The sequence below is a fragment of the Geotrypetes seraphini genome, chromosome 15, assembly GCF_902459505.1.
Source record: "Geotrypetes seraphini chromosome 15, aGeoSer1.1, whole genome shotgun sequence".
In the NCBI taxonomy this organism is placed as follows: domain Eukaryota; kingdom Metazoa; phylum Chordata; class Amphibia; order Gymnophiona; family Dermophiidae; genus Geotrypetes; species Geotrypetes seraphini.
This window is the reverse complement of record NC_047098.1, coordinates 10,402,188-10,421,182: the sequence shown is the minus strand read 5'-3', so window position 1 is coordinate 10,421,182 and position 18,995 is coordinate 10,402,188. Positions and strand designations below refer to the sequence as shown.

The following is an 18,995-nucleotide window of genomic DNA, read 5'->3' as shown; positions in this document are numbered from 1 at the left end:
GTAAAGACAGGAGGAGGACATATGGCCCCGCCCACACTCCACACCCAGCCCTGCCTAAACTCCACCCATTTCCCCATCTACACTCCACCCATTTCTTTGGTCCTGCTTCCCATACTCTGTATCCTAGTGCTTCTTTCTCTCTAGTCCTCCTCCATAGATGCTTCTCTCTCTCTCTCTTTCCTTCCAACCCCCCTTTCCTATGGATGCCTCTTTCTCTCTCTCTCTTTCTAACCTCCAACCACCCTGCTGCGGGTGCCGCTCTCTCTCCTTCCAACCTCCTCTCCTGCTGTCTCTCCCGAAAAACTATCACCTGCTCGAGGAGGTGGTAGCAGCTAGTGCGTGCGCTATTCCACGCGTTAAGGCCCTAACGCACCTTTGTAAAAGGAGCCCTAAAAAGTGGCCGGGTGCTGGGTTAATCTATTTTGTATTCTGGTTCTACTTTGTTGTTATTTCTCGGTTGCCTGTACTTTGTAGGTTGCTTTTCTGTTTGAAAATAAAAATAGATTTTTATTTTTTTTTTAATTCTTTATTTATAACCAAAGAATTTAAAAACAAAGAATAGAAAAATTGATCACACATAAAAAGTGGCACGGACCTCCGATTTTTAAGGACGGGCGGGTTTAGATCCGCGAGTAGAGACACTGTCACTCCCCCCCCCCCCCCCCCCCCACCTCCTTTGCATCAGCGCCTACGTAGGACAGTCGCTAGCATAAGAAGTGAATGAATTAGCACGCGCGTGGCTCGGCTGCAATTTGTAGACAATGAGCGACTGAATCCGCGCAGCCTTTGGTAACAGCGGCTCTTTGAACGTCGGAAAGGGAAAGGGGGCTTTGTGACGTCACAGAGCCGGCGGTCTGCACGGCGCGTGCTCGGGCGAGCTGGAGGCTGCACTGCAGTACATTGCACCACGGTCCAGACAAAAGGCTCGCGCGTCGCTAGGGCGGACCGCTTCGCTTTAAAGGACTTATTTTAGGAATTCACGTGTTTTGGGGTTTTTTTGTTTTGTTTTTTTTTGGGGGGGAGTTGTTTGCACGACCGGGTCCTCTGCTCTCAGGAGCTAGCTCAAACTGAACTCGGCAATAGATTTGCATGTTCCTTCTGTTCCCCTGGAAAGAAATTAGCCTGGTTTAATAATTCTTTTAGTGCCCGGGGTTCTTAAAGAGACAGTGCCCGCGCTAATAAGAAAAATGCACGAAGTGGCTTGGACAAATGAGCGTCTAGTCGTTTGGGTTCGTACCTGGTGGGGGTCCGTGGGAAGGCTCGAGATTTCGAATCCAGGCTTCTGTTTGCATTATTATGCCCCCTCCCTTTTATTGAAAGAACCCGGGCCCCAGATTGCAAGGGGAAAGTTTTTAATTAAATATAGATGGAGTATTACAGTTTAATATTTCGTAATTCCTAATAGAATGACTAACTAGCTGTCTTAGGCTGTGCATAAATAATGTTGCATTTAAATGCTGGCAGGGAGATACTTTCACAAATATTAGAAATTGGGATACATAGCATACTTTAAAAACTTGGGCTGGCCTCAAATTCTGGCCCTGCTATCCTCATACCTGCAGGGCTTAGCACTCCTTCAAAAAAAATGCACAGGAGCATACAGATAGCTTTACATATGAATTAATTTGTGTTCTTAATAACACATATTCCATCTTCCCCATTGAGTGATTTCAATATCTTCTTGTAAAAAAAAAAAAAAAAGACCATTTCCCTAAGAGGGTTCATTCATTTTAGAAAAAAAAAAATGTATAAGCTTTATGCATCAGAATTGAAACAAGGAATAATTTTCCCTAAATCAGCCCCCAGGCATCAAACCACATACTAATTGGAGAAGGGGGGGGCATAGTTAGAAACTTTGCATGTAGATGTTTCATAAAAGGACTTGAGCAACATTGTTTTAGGTCTCATGTGCATGGCTTATATAGAGTACTGTCAGGCACATGATTTAATTGTTAGATTAGGCCAGGGGTAGGGAATTCCAGTCCTCGAGAGCCGTATTCCAATCGGGTTTTCAGGATTTCCCCAATAAATATGCATGAGATCTATTTGCATGCACTGCTTTCAATGCATATTCATTGGGGAAATCCTGAAAACCTGAATGGAATACGGCTCTCGAGGACCGGAGTTCCCTACCCCTGGATTAGGCTCTAATGGGCATTAGAAATCAATAATTGGCTAGAATTGAAGTTAATTGGTGTTTTTAATTTTTTTTTATGAACAGTCTTGGAAAACAGAGAAATAAACAAAATTTGGAATAGAAATAAAATCATTATCATGCTTTTAGGTTGTGTCCTTTGATCAACTCATTTTGGTCTGCCATCCTATTATTTTTGGGTTCTTTATGGGGTAATTCATTAGTGGGTTTTCCTAGGGGAATAATTTTTGGTAAAGCATCAGCTTGTGGGGTTTTTGGCCAACTAAAATCTCTTTTATTTCAGAAAGCCTGTATGATTGGGCATAAATGTATTATGCAATTTTGGTTGCAGAAAGAATCTCCAAGTTTTTGGCATTGGAGGAATCAATTACATCGCTTATTTTTATTTGAGAGTTGGAAGGTTCGAGGATCGCCTAAAAAAACTCGTCTTTTTACGGAGGTTTGGGATCCTTATATTCAGAATCTCTCACCAAAAATACGAAGTTTGGTTATCAATGATTTATTATGAAAATTAGGTTTACTAATTACATTCCAGTTATTTATTTTAATTCTTTATTTTTGTCAACTTTCATCCAGGGTGAGGGATTTTATTTAGGGGAAGATAGTGGGTAGGGGATGGAATTAAGGGGGGTGTAGATAAGATTGAATTAATTCATATGGAAATTAAATTTGAAAGAATGATTTAAATTTGTATGGAATATTATTGTAATTCTTATTGTATTGAATGTATTTTTGTATTATCCTATTGTACTGATTATTGGATTCTTTCAATAAAAATTGTTATACATAAGCCTAAAAAAAAAAATCATTAATAATACAGCAAATTCAAGAAGCTAAGATTCCGCTGGTAGGGAGCTCTTGTATGTATGTATTTTCAGAAGCATCAAAGGATCTTATCAACAGCCACCCCAGCAAACACATATACACGGTCCCCCACATTCACCCCCCCCCCCCTCCACACACACACAATCATACCATTCCAAACATAGCAATCATTCTAAGAAAGATATAAACATGAGATTGCACTGAACTAGCAAAGGTTCCATAACCTTAGTGTGTAATTTATTTAGTGCAACTGCTGGGGAGGGGAGTGGACATGGGAGGGGCATAGGGAAGTCCGAGGCATGCCCAGCCCCTTACGCTAATGTTCTAGAATGCTGTCAGTTATGTGTCAGCATTTACGCCAGCCACTGAGCTAGCATTAATCCCCCTTTGCCCCAGGTACCACATTAGGAGCTTCCGGAACGGGACAGACAGGGAGAATTCTTAAGAGTACCTGATGTACTATGAATCTCATCCTGAAAAAGGCGATTAATAAACCCCAATAAATAAATTAAAAATATGTCTTTGCTTCTAAAGGTAGGGGTGTAACTGCAGAGTTATGCTAGTATTGTATAATTACTCGCATAATTGCCATTCTAGAATTTGAATTTAGAGCACACACTCTAGGTCCGGGCTGCCCAAGTCCGGTCCTTGAGATCTACTGGCAGGCCAGGTTTTCTGGAAATCCGCAATGAGCATGCATGAGAGAGATTTGCATAGCAAGAAGGCAGTTGCAGGCAAATCTCTCTCATGCATATTCATTGCGGATAGCCAGAAAACCTGGCCTGCCAGTAGATCTCGAGGACCGGACGTGGGCAGCCCTGCTCTAGGTACCTAACTTTAGGTGACCAGTTCAGAATTTATCCCTTGTGTTTACAACAAACATGAAGAATATTTCTAGCCTCCTGGGTCCTACTGTCGGATTATTTCATGCATTTTGTGGTTATGGCAAAGCATTTGGAACAGTACTGCAATGCAGCTGCACCTGTGGGAGCTTCCCTGATTGGTCAGTTCAGCCACAGATAGGGCATGCTTATGTTCATTCAGTATCCTTGATGAATCGCACAAATTTGGACCAGCCAAGTCAAATTGATTTACAAAATAATTAAAAACCTGTAGAAAAATACAGTAGCAAAGGAACTCCCGTCAATCATAGGGAGTTACGTGCTCTGTTTGCATAGTTGCGTTCATCCATACATTTCAGAAAACTATTAAAATCAATTTTATTTGTGAGGTTTTTAGGAAATGAGATTGTGTTTATGATTACTCTATAGGTCGCTGGGGTTGGCCAGTTTTGCGGCCTAGAAATGAAATGTAATGTAACTCAAACATGCTGGGGGAGTAAAGGAGAAATGGGAAACTGGGGAGACAAGCTGGCAGGGGGAGGGGGGGAGTGGAGTGTTAAGGCGATTGGGTAGAGGGTTTTTCCTGCGGCAGTGAGGTTAGCGGATTGGAGGAAGGCAGGGAGTGACGGTGCGGGGACGAGGTTTTAAAGCCGAGACCTTAGAGCAGTGGTTCCCAACCCTGTCCTGGAGGAACACCAGGCCAATCGGGTTTTCAGGCTAGCCCTAATGAATATGCATGAAGCAAATTTGCATGCCTATCACTTCCATCATATGCAAATCTCTCTCATGCATATTCATTAGGGCTAGCCTGAAAACCCGATTGGCCTGGTGTTCCTCCAGGACAGGGTTGGGAATCACTGCCTTAGAGGACTCGGCTCCTTCCAGGGTCCTCCAGGGCAGCTCATCCTCAACCAAACGGCCATATACAGACACACACCATGGAAGTCTGCCCAGTACTGGCCATAGTTCTTCTATATTTTCTATTATTTTCTGATTCGATATCCTCTGTGTTCATCCCACGCTTTTTTGAACTCCGTCACCTCTCTCGGGAGCGCATTCCAGGCATCCACCACCCTCTCCATAAAGAACTTCCTTACATTGTCCTGAGTCTACCACCCCTCAACCTCAAATTATGTCCTCTGGTTTTGCCATTTTCCTTTCTCTGGAAAAGATTTTGTTCTACGTTAATGCCTGTGTGTTTCTCATATTTCAGACCTGACTCATGGGACTGTGTTTAGTAAAGCAGTGTGTGTCCTGTGTTATATTCATTCAGTCAAACATACAACCTACCGTTTCTATTGCATGTTGCTGTAGTTGTTGGCACACCCTGCTAATTAATTCTTCGAGTTCCATGTGCACTGGCATTTACGGTCCCATCCCCCCTTAGATTTACAAATTTGCTTTCTACCTTTCTGAGCCACCATTCCAGATTTCTTTGAATAAATAAAATAGCAACAAGAACCCAAGATAATGTATTTTGTCAAGTCATAAACCCTACATGAATGACTGGAGAAGTTCCTCTAGGCCAGTGATTCCCAACCCTGTCCTGGAGGAACACCAGGCCAATCGGGTTTTCAGGCTAGCCCTAATGAATATGCATGAGAGAGATTTGCATATGATGGAAGTGATAGGCATGCAAATTTGCTTCATGCATATTCATTAGGGCTAGCCTGAAAACCCGATTGGCCTGGTGTTCCTCCAGGACAGGGTTGGGAACCACTGCTCTAGGCTGTACGAAAGGTGGTGTGCAATAGCCTTGGCAGGAAGGCAGGTCATTTGCTAGTCATTACTTCTCGTGCTGGAAACTCTTAAATGTTTCCGGAAAGCAAAACTTGGGTAATTCCAGGACAGTGGGCAAACTGACAGAAAAAAACTGTTGTGCCGAGGCTGGCACAAGTCGGACTGAAGCAGTAAGAGGGTTTTTGTCTGAGGTAAGACAGCTCAGGATCCACATATTCTAAAACTTAGCGGTCCTTTTAGGAAGGCGCGCTAACTGATTTAGAATATAATGGGCGCATTGGCATTTAATGGTTAGCGTGCCTTCGTAAAAGGACCCCTTTAGTGCAGTAAGGTCGACTTTTTGACCTGCATGGTCATGAGAGTTCTCCTCTTGAGTCCGCAAAACAGGGCTGGGCCAAGAGTTGTGTGATGAGTTGCTCCCCACCCATTGTCTCCTGGTCTTGGCCATGACACAATGGGTGAGATGGCAGCCTCGGGGTGTGTTGCACCGGGCCTAGTATGGTCTTGTCTGCAGATTGTAGAGTCCTGCAGGCAAGTGGTATCGATGGTAGCGGTGTCCGGTTGAGGGTCCTGGGTTTGATTTCCTAGCTCAGATGTTCTGCCCGCGTTGGTGTGAAAGGGTGCAGTATCTGTCGCTGGCCAGGGGAGGGAGCCTGAGCAGTGGAGCTCATTGAACCTGAGAGGAGAGCTGATTGGCGTAAGAACTGCACATGCTGCTTGGGGTGACCCATCATAACCGTGCGGGACTTATGCGTGCCAGATTAAAACAGTTACTGTATGCGCTCCGAGGGGGGTTGTGGGGGAGGAACCCTCCCCCCCCCCCCCCCATTACAGAGGAAACTGACGATTACCCCCCAAAATGAGGTAAAACGGCAGTTTCTTCTGTAATGGGGGGTTCACCCCCTCCACCCCCCTTAAAGGGAGCACGAACACTTCTAAGTTTAATGGGAGGGTTCCTCACACACACACACCATCGGAGCGCTCACTGTAACTTTTAATCCAGCGCACATAAGTCCTTCACGCCATTGTCGGCGTGCATTTGTCCCGTGCGTTTTAGTTAGTTTACCACTGCTAGGAGCTGTCCACTCACCCTGAGTGGATTGTGGTGCTGAAAAGAACAGCTCCCAGCATAGAGAGCTCAGAAGGCCAGAAGCTCTTTTGGGAGATGGAAGGCCCTCAGGAGGAGAAATGCTGGCTTCGGCCTAACTCCTGGTAAGCCCTGAAGGCCACTTCTTACTAGGGGCCCGGTGCAGCAGGTTAGAGTGGCCAGGCTGACCAGTTTTGACAGGGGTACTGGTGCATCGGAGGACGGATGTCTGGTGGTGGGAGGGTCTGCCAACAGAGAGAGAAAGAGATCTGGCCCTGTGTGGCTAACCAGTCCTGGCAGGGGGGGACTGGTGCAACAAAGAAAGCCTGGTGGTGGGAGAGTTCACGGGGACCTATACACAAGCAGGGAAAGAGCTGAAGAAGTAGCCAGGGACCTGGTAGAGCCTGGAGTCGAGGCGGTCTAGGCTTGATGACTGGAGGTGGGACTGGTGAAGAAGGATCCAGGCAAGTCCTCAGTGCGTGTGTCTGCGAGAAGACAACTGAGGGGCTGGGAGAGCCCTCAGTGTTTGTGTGCCAGATAAGACGACTAGGCGACGGAGCAGCTAGGAGTCCTCGGTGCGTGCATCGTCGAGAAGACAACTGAGGGGCTGGGAGAGTCCTCAGTACGTGTGTGCAAGATAAAACAACTGGAGAAGCTGGGAGAGTCCAAGGACCCAGGGAGCATTGGCTAAAGGACTGAGGAATGGTCTGACATAGGGACTAGCTGGGATGGTGATGACTGGCGGAGGGACCAGTAAATGTCACCGGATACTGCTGAAGGCCTGTAGGGCTAACAGAGCATCAGAAAGTACTCTAGAGAGATGAGGAGTCCAGGGAGGACCTCAGGATGACCAGGAGATCAGGAGAACCTTGTCGAGGATTTTAAGGGAATGCATATAGAACCCTGTATTTATGTTTTTAACAGAGAACAAAGGTACCTAGGGGTGTGGGTATGTGATGGAAGCACCGCTTGGCCCAAGATGACAGTTGGACAGGGATGGGAATGCTATAGAGGTAGTGCTCACAATCTCTGGGGGTGGGGGGGGGGGGAAGGGAGGAAGGCAAACTGTTTGTCACCATGCAATCATAACGCCTAGGTAAGATTCTGAGAGAAACATCAAAACATGGTCCCTGAACAAGAACTCCATGAAATGACTTTAGTAAATCTGGAGAAGATATAGCATTTTGGGAAGGAGAGAGAAATACCTAGATAGTTGTGCCAAATCATAACCCTGGTTGTGAATGAGATGGAACCCCAAAGGAGCTGGAAGGAGTAGAGTTGCACCCCACCCTTCCCTAAAATTCTGGGTTATCAGATGCCCTTCAGTTTCTCAGATAGAGACTGAGCCAGTCCTGGTTTGTATTTACCGATCTGTTTTCCCAGTTTCTCAATAAAAATCAAGACTACACGTCCACAGAGGCTGAGGACAATAGATAAAATACCCAGATGTATTCATCCTATCACTGATGATATGGAGCTATTTGGCAGCCATACAGACGTGTTATCAGGTGCCTTCTCTGAGTTGACCTCTTAACATTATACACTGTAAACCGAGTGGAGCTTTATTTTTCATAAAGATGACACGGTCTATAAATTTAAGTTTAGTTTAGTTTGTGAATTAGTAGATATGTCTCCATCACCTGTTATTATATGACTTGTTCTGTGACTTGAAGGTCCATTTAACATGGAATATTGAGATCAGAACTGTGATATCAGGCTGGGATCTGCTCACTTTCGGTGGTATTTTGGAAGGCATCGTCTATTGAAGTATGTACAATATCAGGCTCTGCTGTGAAATACATATACAATCCGTAATCCGCTAAGAAGATCGACTGTCGGCTCCGGGCTGCTTTCCCGCAGAGGAGAGAATCCTGCATTCACCGTGGGCCTCATCTGGGGCAGCCTCCTTGGAGCGGCTGGGGCACGGGCAGTGTGTCTGGGAGGGAATGCATGGATGGGAGAACATCGCAGGGGAGGAGACATAGGCATCCTGGGACTGTCTGCCAAGTCTCTTCCCTGAAGAAGCCCTTTCTGGAAACGTCAATCGCTCCTCCTAAACTTACTTGCTCCACTTCATCACTGACGCTGAAACCGTGGATTGAAGACAAAGTTTTATTTTATTTTTCTTTCCAGCTTATGATTTATCTTTAATCTTATCTATTGTTTTGCCTTTTGTCTTTGTTTTGTTCTATTTCTATCATTTAAATTTCTCCAGAATTCTACTGTTCAACGGCTCCCCCTTCTGCTTCTATTCCTTTCTCTCCTCTCTTCTACCTTCCAAAGTATTTAGATCAATGCTGTCTTGTTAAAATGTTTATTTTATTTTTATTTTTCCTCTAACTCTACTTTTCACTTCTCTATTATCCTCCAGGTACTTTAGTTAGATTGTGAGCCTTCGGGACAGTAAGGGAATTTTTCAAGTACCTTTCTTATTTCTAATCTTAATGTATATTTTCTGTAAACCGCTTAGAACCTAACGGATGGAGCGGTATATAAGAAATAAATTACATTACATTACATTACATTACATATACAATTGTGTAGGAATGCACATGTATTTCCCGGCATGTGCTAGGGGTGTAACCATTTTAGAAATACAGTAAAACCCTTGGATTTGCAAGTGTTTTGCAAGACGAGCAACAAGTTTCAAGTTTATTTAGGTCTTGATAAATCGCCTATTACAGATATACTAAGCGATGTACATAATATAATAAAATAGGTTTAAACTTAATAATCCAATAATAACTAACATGACAAGAAGGAAAGGGGGTGAAGTTACAATTAGGGAATGGGAAAGAGGAAAAAACAAAAGGTAGGGTAAAAATTACAAAGCACTTTTGTAAATATCAATTAAAACAGAATAAATAATTTAAAATTCTTAAAGGTCATAGGCATCCCTAAACAAATAAGATTTTAATAGTTTTTTAAAGGTTAAAATATCTTGTTCTATTCTAATGTATTGGGGAAGAGAGTTCCACCATTTTGGACCTGCAACGGTGAAGATGTCCGCTCTTCGAGTTCCGATAACTTTTAATGAAGGGACTGATAATAAATTTAACTCAGATGAACGTAAAGATCTTTGGGGATTGTATGGGATCAATGATTTAGATATGAATAGTGGTTCACTGGATTTGAGGGTCTTAAAAATTAGGAACATCAATTTATACAGGATTCTGTGGCTAACAGGTAACCAACGTGTTTTGTTAAATTTTAACTTGATAAACCAGCGATGTCTTGCAATACAGGTACGTCACAACTGAGCCGATGGTTCTTCTCTCTCTGATGCTGCAAGGTCTTGCAATACAAGTGCGTACTACAGCAATTTCTATTAAAGTTTTTGGGTTGTGGAACGAATCGTCTGAGTTTCCGTTATTTCTTATGGGAAAATTTGCTTTGATATTCGAGTGCTTTGAATTACAAGCATGTTTCCGGAACGAATTGTGCTCACAAACCAAGGTTTTACTGTATATATAGTGGGAAAATAAACAGCGTGAACTCGGCATCTTCCACGTGGAAGAGCCAACAGAACCTAGTGGGTGTTCTGTCTGATGCGCTCCAAATCCCATTCTCAACACCGAACTATGAAAAACTGCTTATTGTACTTGCAGTTACTTTGCAAAGCCTTCCGGGAGAAGGATCCTGACAAGCAAACTTAGGGGGGGGGGAAAGCAGTGACTGAAAAACAGATTCACTGATGTCCAGAGGCCAAGATAAAAAAGATTTAGTGCCATTCTGTAGAACTGAGAATTAAGTGTGTGGTCTTAAAAGAATTTCTCTTTGGTTGTCAACAGTACTTTATTCAACAGAGGCTTTTGCAGGTCAGTCTGACTTCTGTAGCCTAAACATTTGCTGGTGGCGTAGGAGGGGTTAGCAACCTTCCCCCCAGCCCCTCTTTCTTTGAGATTATCCAAGTTTTAACACTTACTTGCCCAGCTGGCACAAGATCCGGCACTGGCTGGGATTGGGGGGAGGCTGCACTACGGCATTTTTCTGCTAGCAGTGGTCAGTTCCGTCTTGGCAGCTCCTTTTCATCCCTCAGTTTGAGCATCTTCCATGATCACCAGCTGGCAAACTAGGCAACTTACAGAGCAAACCCACTTACTAATCAAACACTTAACTCTCAAGCATCCACGGCTTCAAAAGTGGGCCATTTTTGTGAAGCCGTTAAGACGCCATGCAAGTCGCATTCATCAAAGGGCGATAATTGATGCCTTCACATCCTCGTTTAGACTATCAATTGTCAGAGGCAAATTCTATAAGAGGTGCGTAAAGTCAGGCGCGCAAATAAATTAGTAAACTGATTTCAATTATGAGCTTTAAAAAAAGCTCATAATTGAAAGAAAGTAAAAATTAATTGGGAGATAGGAACCTAACTTCAAAGGCACAATTCTACAAAAGATAGGTGCCTTTCGCATGGCATCCAACACCAAAGTAGGCGTGTTTAGGGGTGGAGAAGTATAGTTTAATTTATTATTTCTAGTCCGCCTTTGTCCAAGGCGGATCACAAAAAAATGCATGCATAATAAAACAATCATTATACATACAAACTTCGCTAACAAAACAAAATCCGCCGTCACTTGACACCCAACGTTACTGAGTACCATATTTCATGTTACAGAAAATATATATATATTTTTTATTTTTTTTTGCATTTGCTTAAATTCTTGCAGGTTTATCAGATGCCATAAATGCACAGGTAGCTTTTCTCTAAAGAACTTAGGTGCCTATAATGTAGACCAGGGGTGTCCAACCTGCGGCCCCGTGAAGTATTTTGTGCGGCCCTGGTCGAGGGCGATGCAGTGTTTTCCTCTGCTGCCCCTGGGTGTTTACCGTCTTGTCGGCTCCCTCCTCTGTCTTGCTGCAGCGTTTGCGCGTTTGGGCAGCCCCAGAAACATTTTTTTCGGCCAATGCGGCCCAGGGAAGCCAAAAGGTTGGACACCCCTGATGTAGACCTTTAAAACTAAGGGCTCCTTTTACTAAGCCGCGTTAGGGATTTAACGCACGGAATAGCACGTGCTACATTGCCGTGCGTGCTAAACCTTAATGCCAGCATTGAGCTGATGTTAGTTCCAGAAGCGTAGCAGGGGGTAATTTCCTGCTTACGCTAAAAACGTTAGCGCACCTTATTAAAAGGAACATAAGAATTGCCATCTCCGGATCAGACCCTAGGTCCATCAAGTCCAGCAATCCGCACACGCGGAGGACTCGCCAGCCTAAGGATCCCTAAGTTTCAAGTTAATCACCGCTAGGTGCAATTCTGCAAATGGCACCTAAGCATGATTGGCAAGCAGTAGGGCCTGGATTCTGTAAACGGTGCTGTTAGCGGCCACCTTAAAAATTGCCGCCGATCATATGTCAAATCACACAATGGCACCATTTGCAGAATCACGGCCACATGAAAGGTAGGTTCCGGAAATGGACAGGATTTTCAAGAACTACATGTCCGGTGCCTACTTTTCACGAGAATTGCGCCTACGGAGTATGGTTACCAGCCATCCAGATTTCCCCGGACGGTTTTTCAAAACCCGGCACTTTGTCCGGGTTTTTGAAAAGTTTCCCGACAAAATCACGTCAGGAAGGGGCATCCGCACGTGTGCGGACACAACGTGGCCGGATAGAGGTGGAACTGGGCGGTCCTGTGGGCGGGGCCATGGGTCCGGATTTTCCCAAAGGAAAATCTGGTAACCCTACTACGGAGACGCCTTACACCACTTCTGGTGTTAACCACATCTACATTGGCATTAAGCATTGTGAGGTGCCTCTGTAGGCGGACATTTTGGAGGTGCCCTTAGGCGCCTCCATTTTTATTTTTTTTCAATTGAGTTATAATTGGGTTTTAATCAGAGTAGCCAATTAGTGTGCCAATTAAAATCAATGAAATTAGGCAACGGTGGGGTGTCATTTTTAGAATCAGCCCCTAGGCGCCTATCTTTTTAGATGCCATATACAGAATTTCCTCCTTTTATGCTGATAATATAGTCTATATTTATTTATTTATTCATTTTTATAGCCCGTCCTCCCCAGGAGCCCAGAACGGGTTACAATAAAATAAAATTAGGTACTTAGAACTTCCCTATCTGTCCCGAAGGCTCACAGTCTAACTAAAGTACCTGAATAACAGTTATTAAATAGTAAAATATGAATTATTAAATTACTAGCCTTATAGCCCGTTACATTAACGGGTGCTAGAATATATATGTGTGTGTCTGTTTTTATTTTTTTTTCTCTCTCCTTAGTCGCTTTCTGTATTTCTGTCTGGTTTTTTTATTTTTTTTTTTCCTTGGCTGTCCACTACCACCCCTTGCCTGCTCCCCCTGTCCATTCTCCCTTCCTTTTACCTCCCCTATGTCCTCCACCACCCCATCACTGCCCACCTTATCCAGCAGAAGCCCTTCTCCCTTTGTTTTACCTCCCCCTGCTCCCCCTGTCCAGCAGTAGGCCTGTCTTTATTTTTCCGCCCCCCCCTCCCTGTTCATCAGCACCTCTTCCCCTGTCCATCAACCCCTTTTCTGCCCTCCATTTCCGTGTGTTGCAGCATTTCCCTCCCACCCCACTTCCCTGTGCAGTATTTGCCTCCCCCCATACATTGCTTCTTAACTCCATGCCCTACTTATGTGTTTTCCGGGTTTGGCTGCCGCGGCCTGCAGCCACCGACAGCCGCCGCGGCCGACATTTGACTCGGGCCGCCGCAGCCGACATCCAACTCAGGCCGACATCCGACTCGGGCCGCCGCACCGCAGGAGAATCAGTGCCCAACTTAAAACCCGTAAGGGTGGTCGAAATCCGGCTCGGGGGTGGGGGGGGCGGAGGAGGAAGAGAGAGAGCGGAGAGGCAGCGTCCGCTGCGTCTTTGAAGAGGGAGCAGGACAGATCGTAAGCCGCACATGCGCACTTCCTATGTGTCGCTACAGCTCACGGAAAACCGGCGCACACATAGGAAGTGCGCATGCGCGGCCTAGCGTTTTATTATATTAGATTCATTATAATAATGAAAAAATTATAATAAATCAGAAAAAATTAATAAAATTAAAATAAAACAAAAAACTCAAAGTCCCAAAACAGTCCAGCAATCTTCGGCAGCTCCAGTCTACATCACCGACAATCAAGCAGCAGCTGCACAGAGATTAAAGTGCAGGGGGGAGTGTTGTGTAGATTGGGGGGGGGGGGGAATACAGTCTGCCTGATATTCAGTTCTGTTTGAACATCCAAGAACAGTAAATGGCTGCTGAATATTAGCACTTAGCGGCTAGCCCGCTCACCAGTTGGCACCGATGTTCATTGGCTGACATACTAAGCTGTTAAGCCAGATAGAGCCTTATAAATGGCAGGCTTATCTGTAGCTACTATAATTTCTCACACAATGCAAAGGAAAATATCACAACTCTACGTGCAAAATAGAGAAGCAAAAAAAGGGGGCGTGCGGGAAGGAACACCAATCAAACCGCTGTGAGGACAATCAATTTATGGAAATATCATAAATCAGTAGTACATGTATAACATATGCATAGAATGAGGCAGGCATAAAAATCCTTTAAAAAATGTTTTATATACTAGACCCCAACACGGTCCGTGTTTTGGCTAAAGTAGCCTTCTTCAGGGGTATTGATAGAAGCCCAGTAGATGGCGCCAGATACAAATAATCAAACCAAAAGGAATGCTTTCAATATATAGGGTGGAGCCTGCTGCCTGACACGCTATCTAAAAAAAACGCTGTAACGAAGTTGAAGAAAACGCTGCTACTTTAGCCGAAACAGGGACCGTGTTGGGGTCTAGTATATAAAATATTTTTTAAAGGATTTTTATGTCTGCCTCATTCTATGTATATGTTATATATCAGTGGTCTCAAACACGCGGCCCGGGGGCCACATGCGGCCCGCCAGGTACTATTTTGAGGCCCTCGGTCTATTTATCATCATCACAAAAGTAAAATAAAACAGTTTCTTAATCATATGTCTTTTTAACCATAAATGACAATATTATTATTAAGACTTAGCCAAAAGGAAAGATTTATCTATATATATAAAATCGGAGGTATGTATGTGTGTGTGTATGTACCGCGATCACGCAAAAACGGCTTGACCGATTTGAACGAAACTTGGTATGCAGATCCCTCGCTACCTGGGATGATATGTTCTGGGGGTCTCGCGGCCCACCTGCACACGTGGGCGGAGCTACAAACATAAAATCAGATTTCACCCATTCATGTCAATGGAAAAAATGTAAAAAGCTGCCATTCTCACAGTAATTCAAAAGCGGCTTGACCGATTTGAACGAAACTTGGTATGCAGATCCCTCACTACCTGGGGTGATATGTTCTGGGGGTCTCGCGGCCCACAACTCTATGTTGCTTGCTCAAGGCTGGGTTCACCCAAGAATTTATATGTTCTTGCTCCTGGAGGTGAAACTAAAAATGTTGTTTATAATCACGTTTTGCGTTAGTTGTATTGTATTCATTTTGTCAAATATTTCACATTATAATTTGAATATTGTACTTTTTATTAAGCTGTAAAAAAATAATTTCATTCACCACTATAAAGTATCTTTATTTGAATCCATTTACAGTGTTATTGCTATAATTAAATACCCGTGCAACGCCGGGGCATCAGCTAGTAAACTATAAAGAGTTTTATCTCATGCAAAATTGTCATTTCTTTAATAAGACATTAACTATTTTTTTCTGAGGCCCTCCAAGTACCGACAGATCCAAAATGTGGCCCTGCAAAGGGTTTGAGTTTGAGACCACTGTTATATATGTACTATTGATTTATGATATTTCAATAAATGTATTGTCCTCACAGTGGTTGGATTGGTATCCCTTCCCCTACTCCCCCTTTTTTTTTCCTACTATAATTTAGCCAGTCAGCTGATCAATATTGGCTTAACCAGCTATTTTAAAAATAGACCAGAAATTCAATGCTGGTCGCCAGATGTGACCTGGCATTGAATTTCCGGGTTTGCTACCAACCGCTGGAGTCAACCCCGCTAAATCCCATGGTCTGACTATATCGGCCCCTGTGTGTTTTAAGACACTGTTATTCTATTTATCTGGTTTGATTTTATGCTATTTCAGTGTTTTATTCAATCAATGATGTCACTTCAGTGTTCTGTATGGAATATCAGGTAGATAAATGGATTATTATTATTAGCTAATTGAGATCTTTGGGTAGCTCTGTTCATGTATAAAGATCTACAGTGCATCTTACGGTCTTTAGTACGTTATGGTCCCCTTTAGCGTAGGTCACGTTAAAAAAGTGACCTACGCTATTTTTAGTGTGTGTGTGTTACCCGCGTGCTGAGGTCACTTTGTAGCGGGGCCACAATTTGGCTTCCCTGTTAATTGCCATGAGCTAATTTTGGAATTGGCATGTGGCCATTAGTATGCAAGTCCTTACCATTACCTATTTTGTAGGTGGGAAGGTCTCCCATGCTAATCCTGCACAGGACATGCCTACTCCCTGCCCCCAAACATGCCCCTACGCTTAAAAAAAAACCCAAAAAGCCTCCCCTTGTATGAAACCGTAGCGCGGTTTTTAGCGCCAGCTGTGGCGATAACAGCTCCGACGCTCACAGAATTCCTATGAGCGTCGGAGCTGTTACCGCCGCGGCCGGCGCTAAGAAACGCTCTATGGTTTTGTAAAGGGGGGGAATGTATTTTTTTAGCACATGGGTGGCGCGCGCTGAGTCTGCTGTTAATATGTGGCTCCTGAGCGTGGCCCGCTAGCACCGTTTTTAAGCGGCGTTAGTTAGGGCCCCTATATAGGGGCAGCAGTCTCTGGGCTGTGTGACTTGGTAGGATATTTCTAGCCTCTGCCCAAAGTACACAAGCGCTTTGAAAAATGCTTTTGGCGTCACGGTATCTATTTTCGTATATCATTGTCTGTTTTTGGAAAGTTGTGAATTGCTGCATTTTCCCATTTTGGGGGGTTGTTCTTATTGTTACTCCAAGCCGGCGTCTTTCTACATCATCTACATTGTTATCGATCCCTTGACATTAGGGAGATTGGTAAACTAGGACTTGAAATGATCTTTGGAGCTGCAGTTTGCTTGAGTAACTTGTACTGAGATTCATTGGTAGAACACAAGCCAACGACTGTAATGACATTTAATTACTTTTGTTAATGTTTCTAGCAGTGACACTAATTGACGATGTGTTGCCCAACCCTGCAATTAATGTTGATAATGCTAATTACAATGAAAGACCTTTTGTGTGTGTTTTTTTTCCCCCGTAATGAGAAGCCGGGGGTTGCAGACTGTCAGCGGATGTCTCCCTTCTCAGCAGAGGGTTCCCGGGCACACGCCCACCCTTTCTCACCAATGTTTTGTTTTCATCCAGATAACCAGTTCAGGATGTCGATCCTGGAGCGCCTTGAGCAGATGGAGAAGAGAATGGCAGAGATGACGGGATCCCAGCATCACAAGCAAGGTGTAGGAGGCGGGGGCAACGGAGGGGGCAACGGAGGAAACCAAGCGCAAGTAAGTGGTCTAGAAAAGTGAGACAGCCTGGTGCAGTCTCCCACCTCCCTGGCCTCCCACCTCCACCTGTTTCAGCCTGCTGAATCTCTCTAGGACAGTGGCTCCCAACCCTGTCCTGGAGGACCCCCAGGCCGGTCAGGTTTTTGCCTAGTCACTCCCTCAACCCTTCACCAGCATCAGTAAGTAATCCTATAGGAAGATATATCACAACACACTGTTCCACCTCTTTTACGAATGCATAGCATGGGTTTTAGCGTCAGCAGCGGCGGTAACTGCTCCGACGCTCATAGGAATGCTGTGAGCATCGGGGCAGTTACCGCCACTTCCGGCACTAAAACCCGCGCTTTGTGTTCGTAAATGAGGGAGGCGTATGTAAACACTGTGAATGTAAACAGTAACCCATTCTGAGCTCTATAGGGAGGACAGGATATAAATCTTTTTTTTTCCTTCTGTTGAAAAATAATGCAATTAAAAACATCCAAATTTGTACAGTTGTATACAAAACAATTCATTGATTCATTATATATCATTATTTCATATTAAATACTGAAATTTTTGAAATTATCTATAAATTATCTATAATGTCTGACATTTCAGACAGGATATACATCTGAATAAATAATGTATTTATTTTTTTTTTTAATTTCTTTATTTATAGATTTGTAAATATACATAAACCAAAGGAAAAATAAAAAATAGCCAAATGGGTCAAATAACATTCAACATAATATGTATCTCAGTCTCTAAAAAGGAAGCCCACATTTTAGGAAAGACAATTTCACGTTATCATGGGGTCTGATATTAAAGAGAAATAAAGAAAATATCAGGGGAGGGGGAGTGGATAATGAGGCTTCCAAAGACAAGGAACTCTGAGTTTGGTTAAAACTGCCCAATAGTATTAAATAGTGAACCATAGGACCTTTCGGTACTGGAGTGGAGATCTTGGTTTTCGCTTTGCGTTTCCCCCTTAATTTAGGTAATTATTAAAAAGTACCTCTATTATCGCTCTGCATTGCTCCAGGGGACTCCCAAGGGGCATCGTGCCCCTCCGGCCATGCCCTGCGGCCGCACGCCTATGACTCTTATAGGGAGCCATCAAGCCACAGAGTTTCCCAGTACCGTGAGGATTGTTGTACCACGCTCAGTACTTTGCAAGTGAAAAGTATGCAGATGACATAATGAAATCCATGCAAATAGTCCTCTAGTGCTGTCCCTTTTCCTCAGCAGGGAGGGGCGGGGAGTCATTTTCAACACTCCTTCCTGTATAGAAGTGAAACTTTATTAGTCTGTATCCCACCTAGGACTCTGGATGTGGGTTTCAGGTATTTAAATAGAAAAGGACTATCAACTGTTTGACTGAAAAGAAGTTTTGCTAGAAAGAAGAAACCATGTGTTGTTTTCTTTGCTGTTTCATTATAAGAAGTGGTGGGGGAGGGGAGGGGGTTAACTATTACCTTTTGATGGATATTGTGGTTTTGCGAGCTATGTTCCTAATGTTTGGGATGTATTGTTTAAAATAAAGCTTTTCAAATAAAATTGATACAAATAAAGATATTTTTCTCCCTCCCTCCTCCCCCCCCCCATAAGATTTGTGATCAGCGCGTTTCTTTTCCTGCTTCTGTGTCCTCTTTAGTGCGCTGGCAGCACGGGCTCCGTGGGAAGCTGCTTCGAGAGCCGCGTAGTGGTTGTCTGTGAGAAGATGATGAGTCGGGCCTGTTGGGCAAAATCCAAGCACTTGATCCACTCCAAGACTTTCCGGGGGATGACGCTCCTGCATCTGGCTGCCGCCCAGGGTTATGCCACGCTGATCCAAACACTCATCAAATGGCGGTAGGACACTTAAGGGTTCCTGGAATCTGTGGATCCTTCATGTG

At 44.0% G+C, this 18,995-nt stretch overlaps 1 protein-coding gene across 8 annotated transcripts in view; it reads left to right on the top strand.

Moving 5' to 3' along the window:
• Window positions 1-18,995, top strand: part of CAMTA1 (calmodulin binding transcription activator 1) — a 1,525,397-nt gene that overhangs the window by 1,431,352 nt on the left and 75,050 nt on the right. For all 8 annotated transcript variants that reach the window (XM_033922054.1, XM_033922049.1, XM_033922047.1 and 5 more), the window contains 2 exons: window positions 16,982-17,121; window positions 18,755-18,951. In XM_033922054.1, the coding sequence (XP_033777945.1) occupies window positions 16,982-17,121; window positions 18,755-18,951 (337 nt within the window). The remainder of the gene's footprint in view (window positions 1-16,981; window positions 17,122-18,754; window positions 18,952-18,995) is intronic.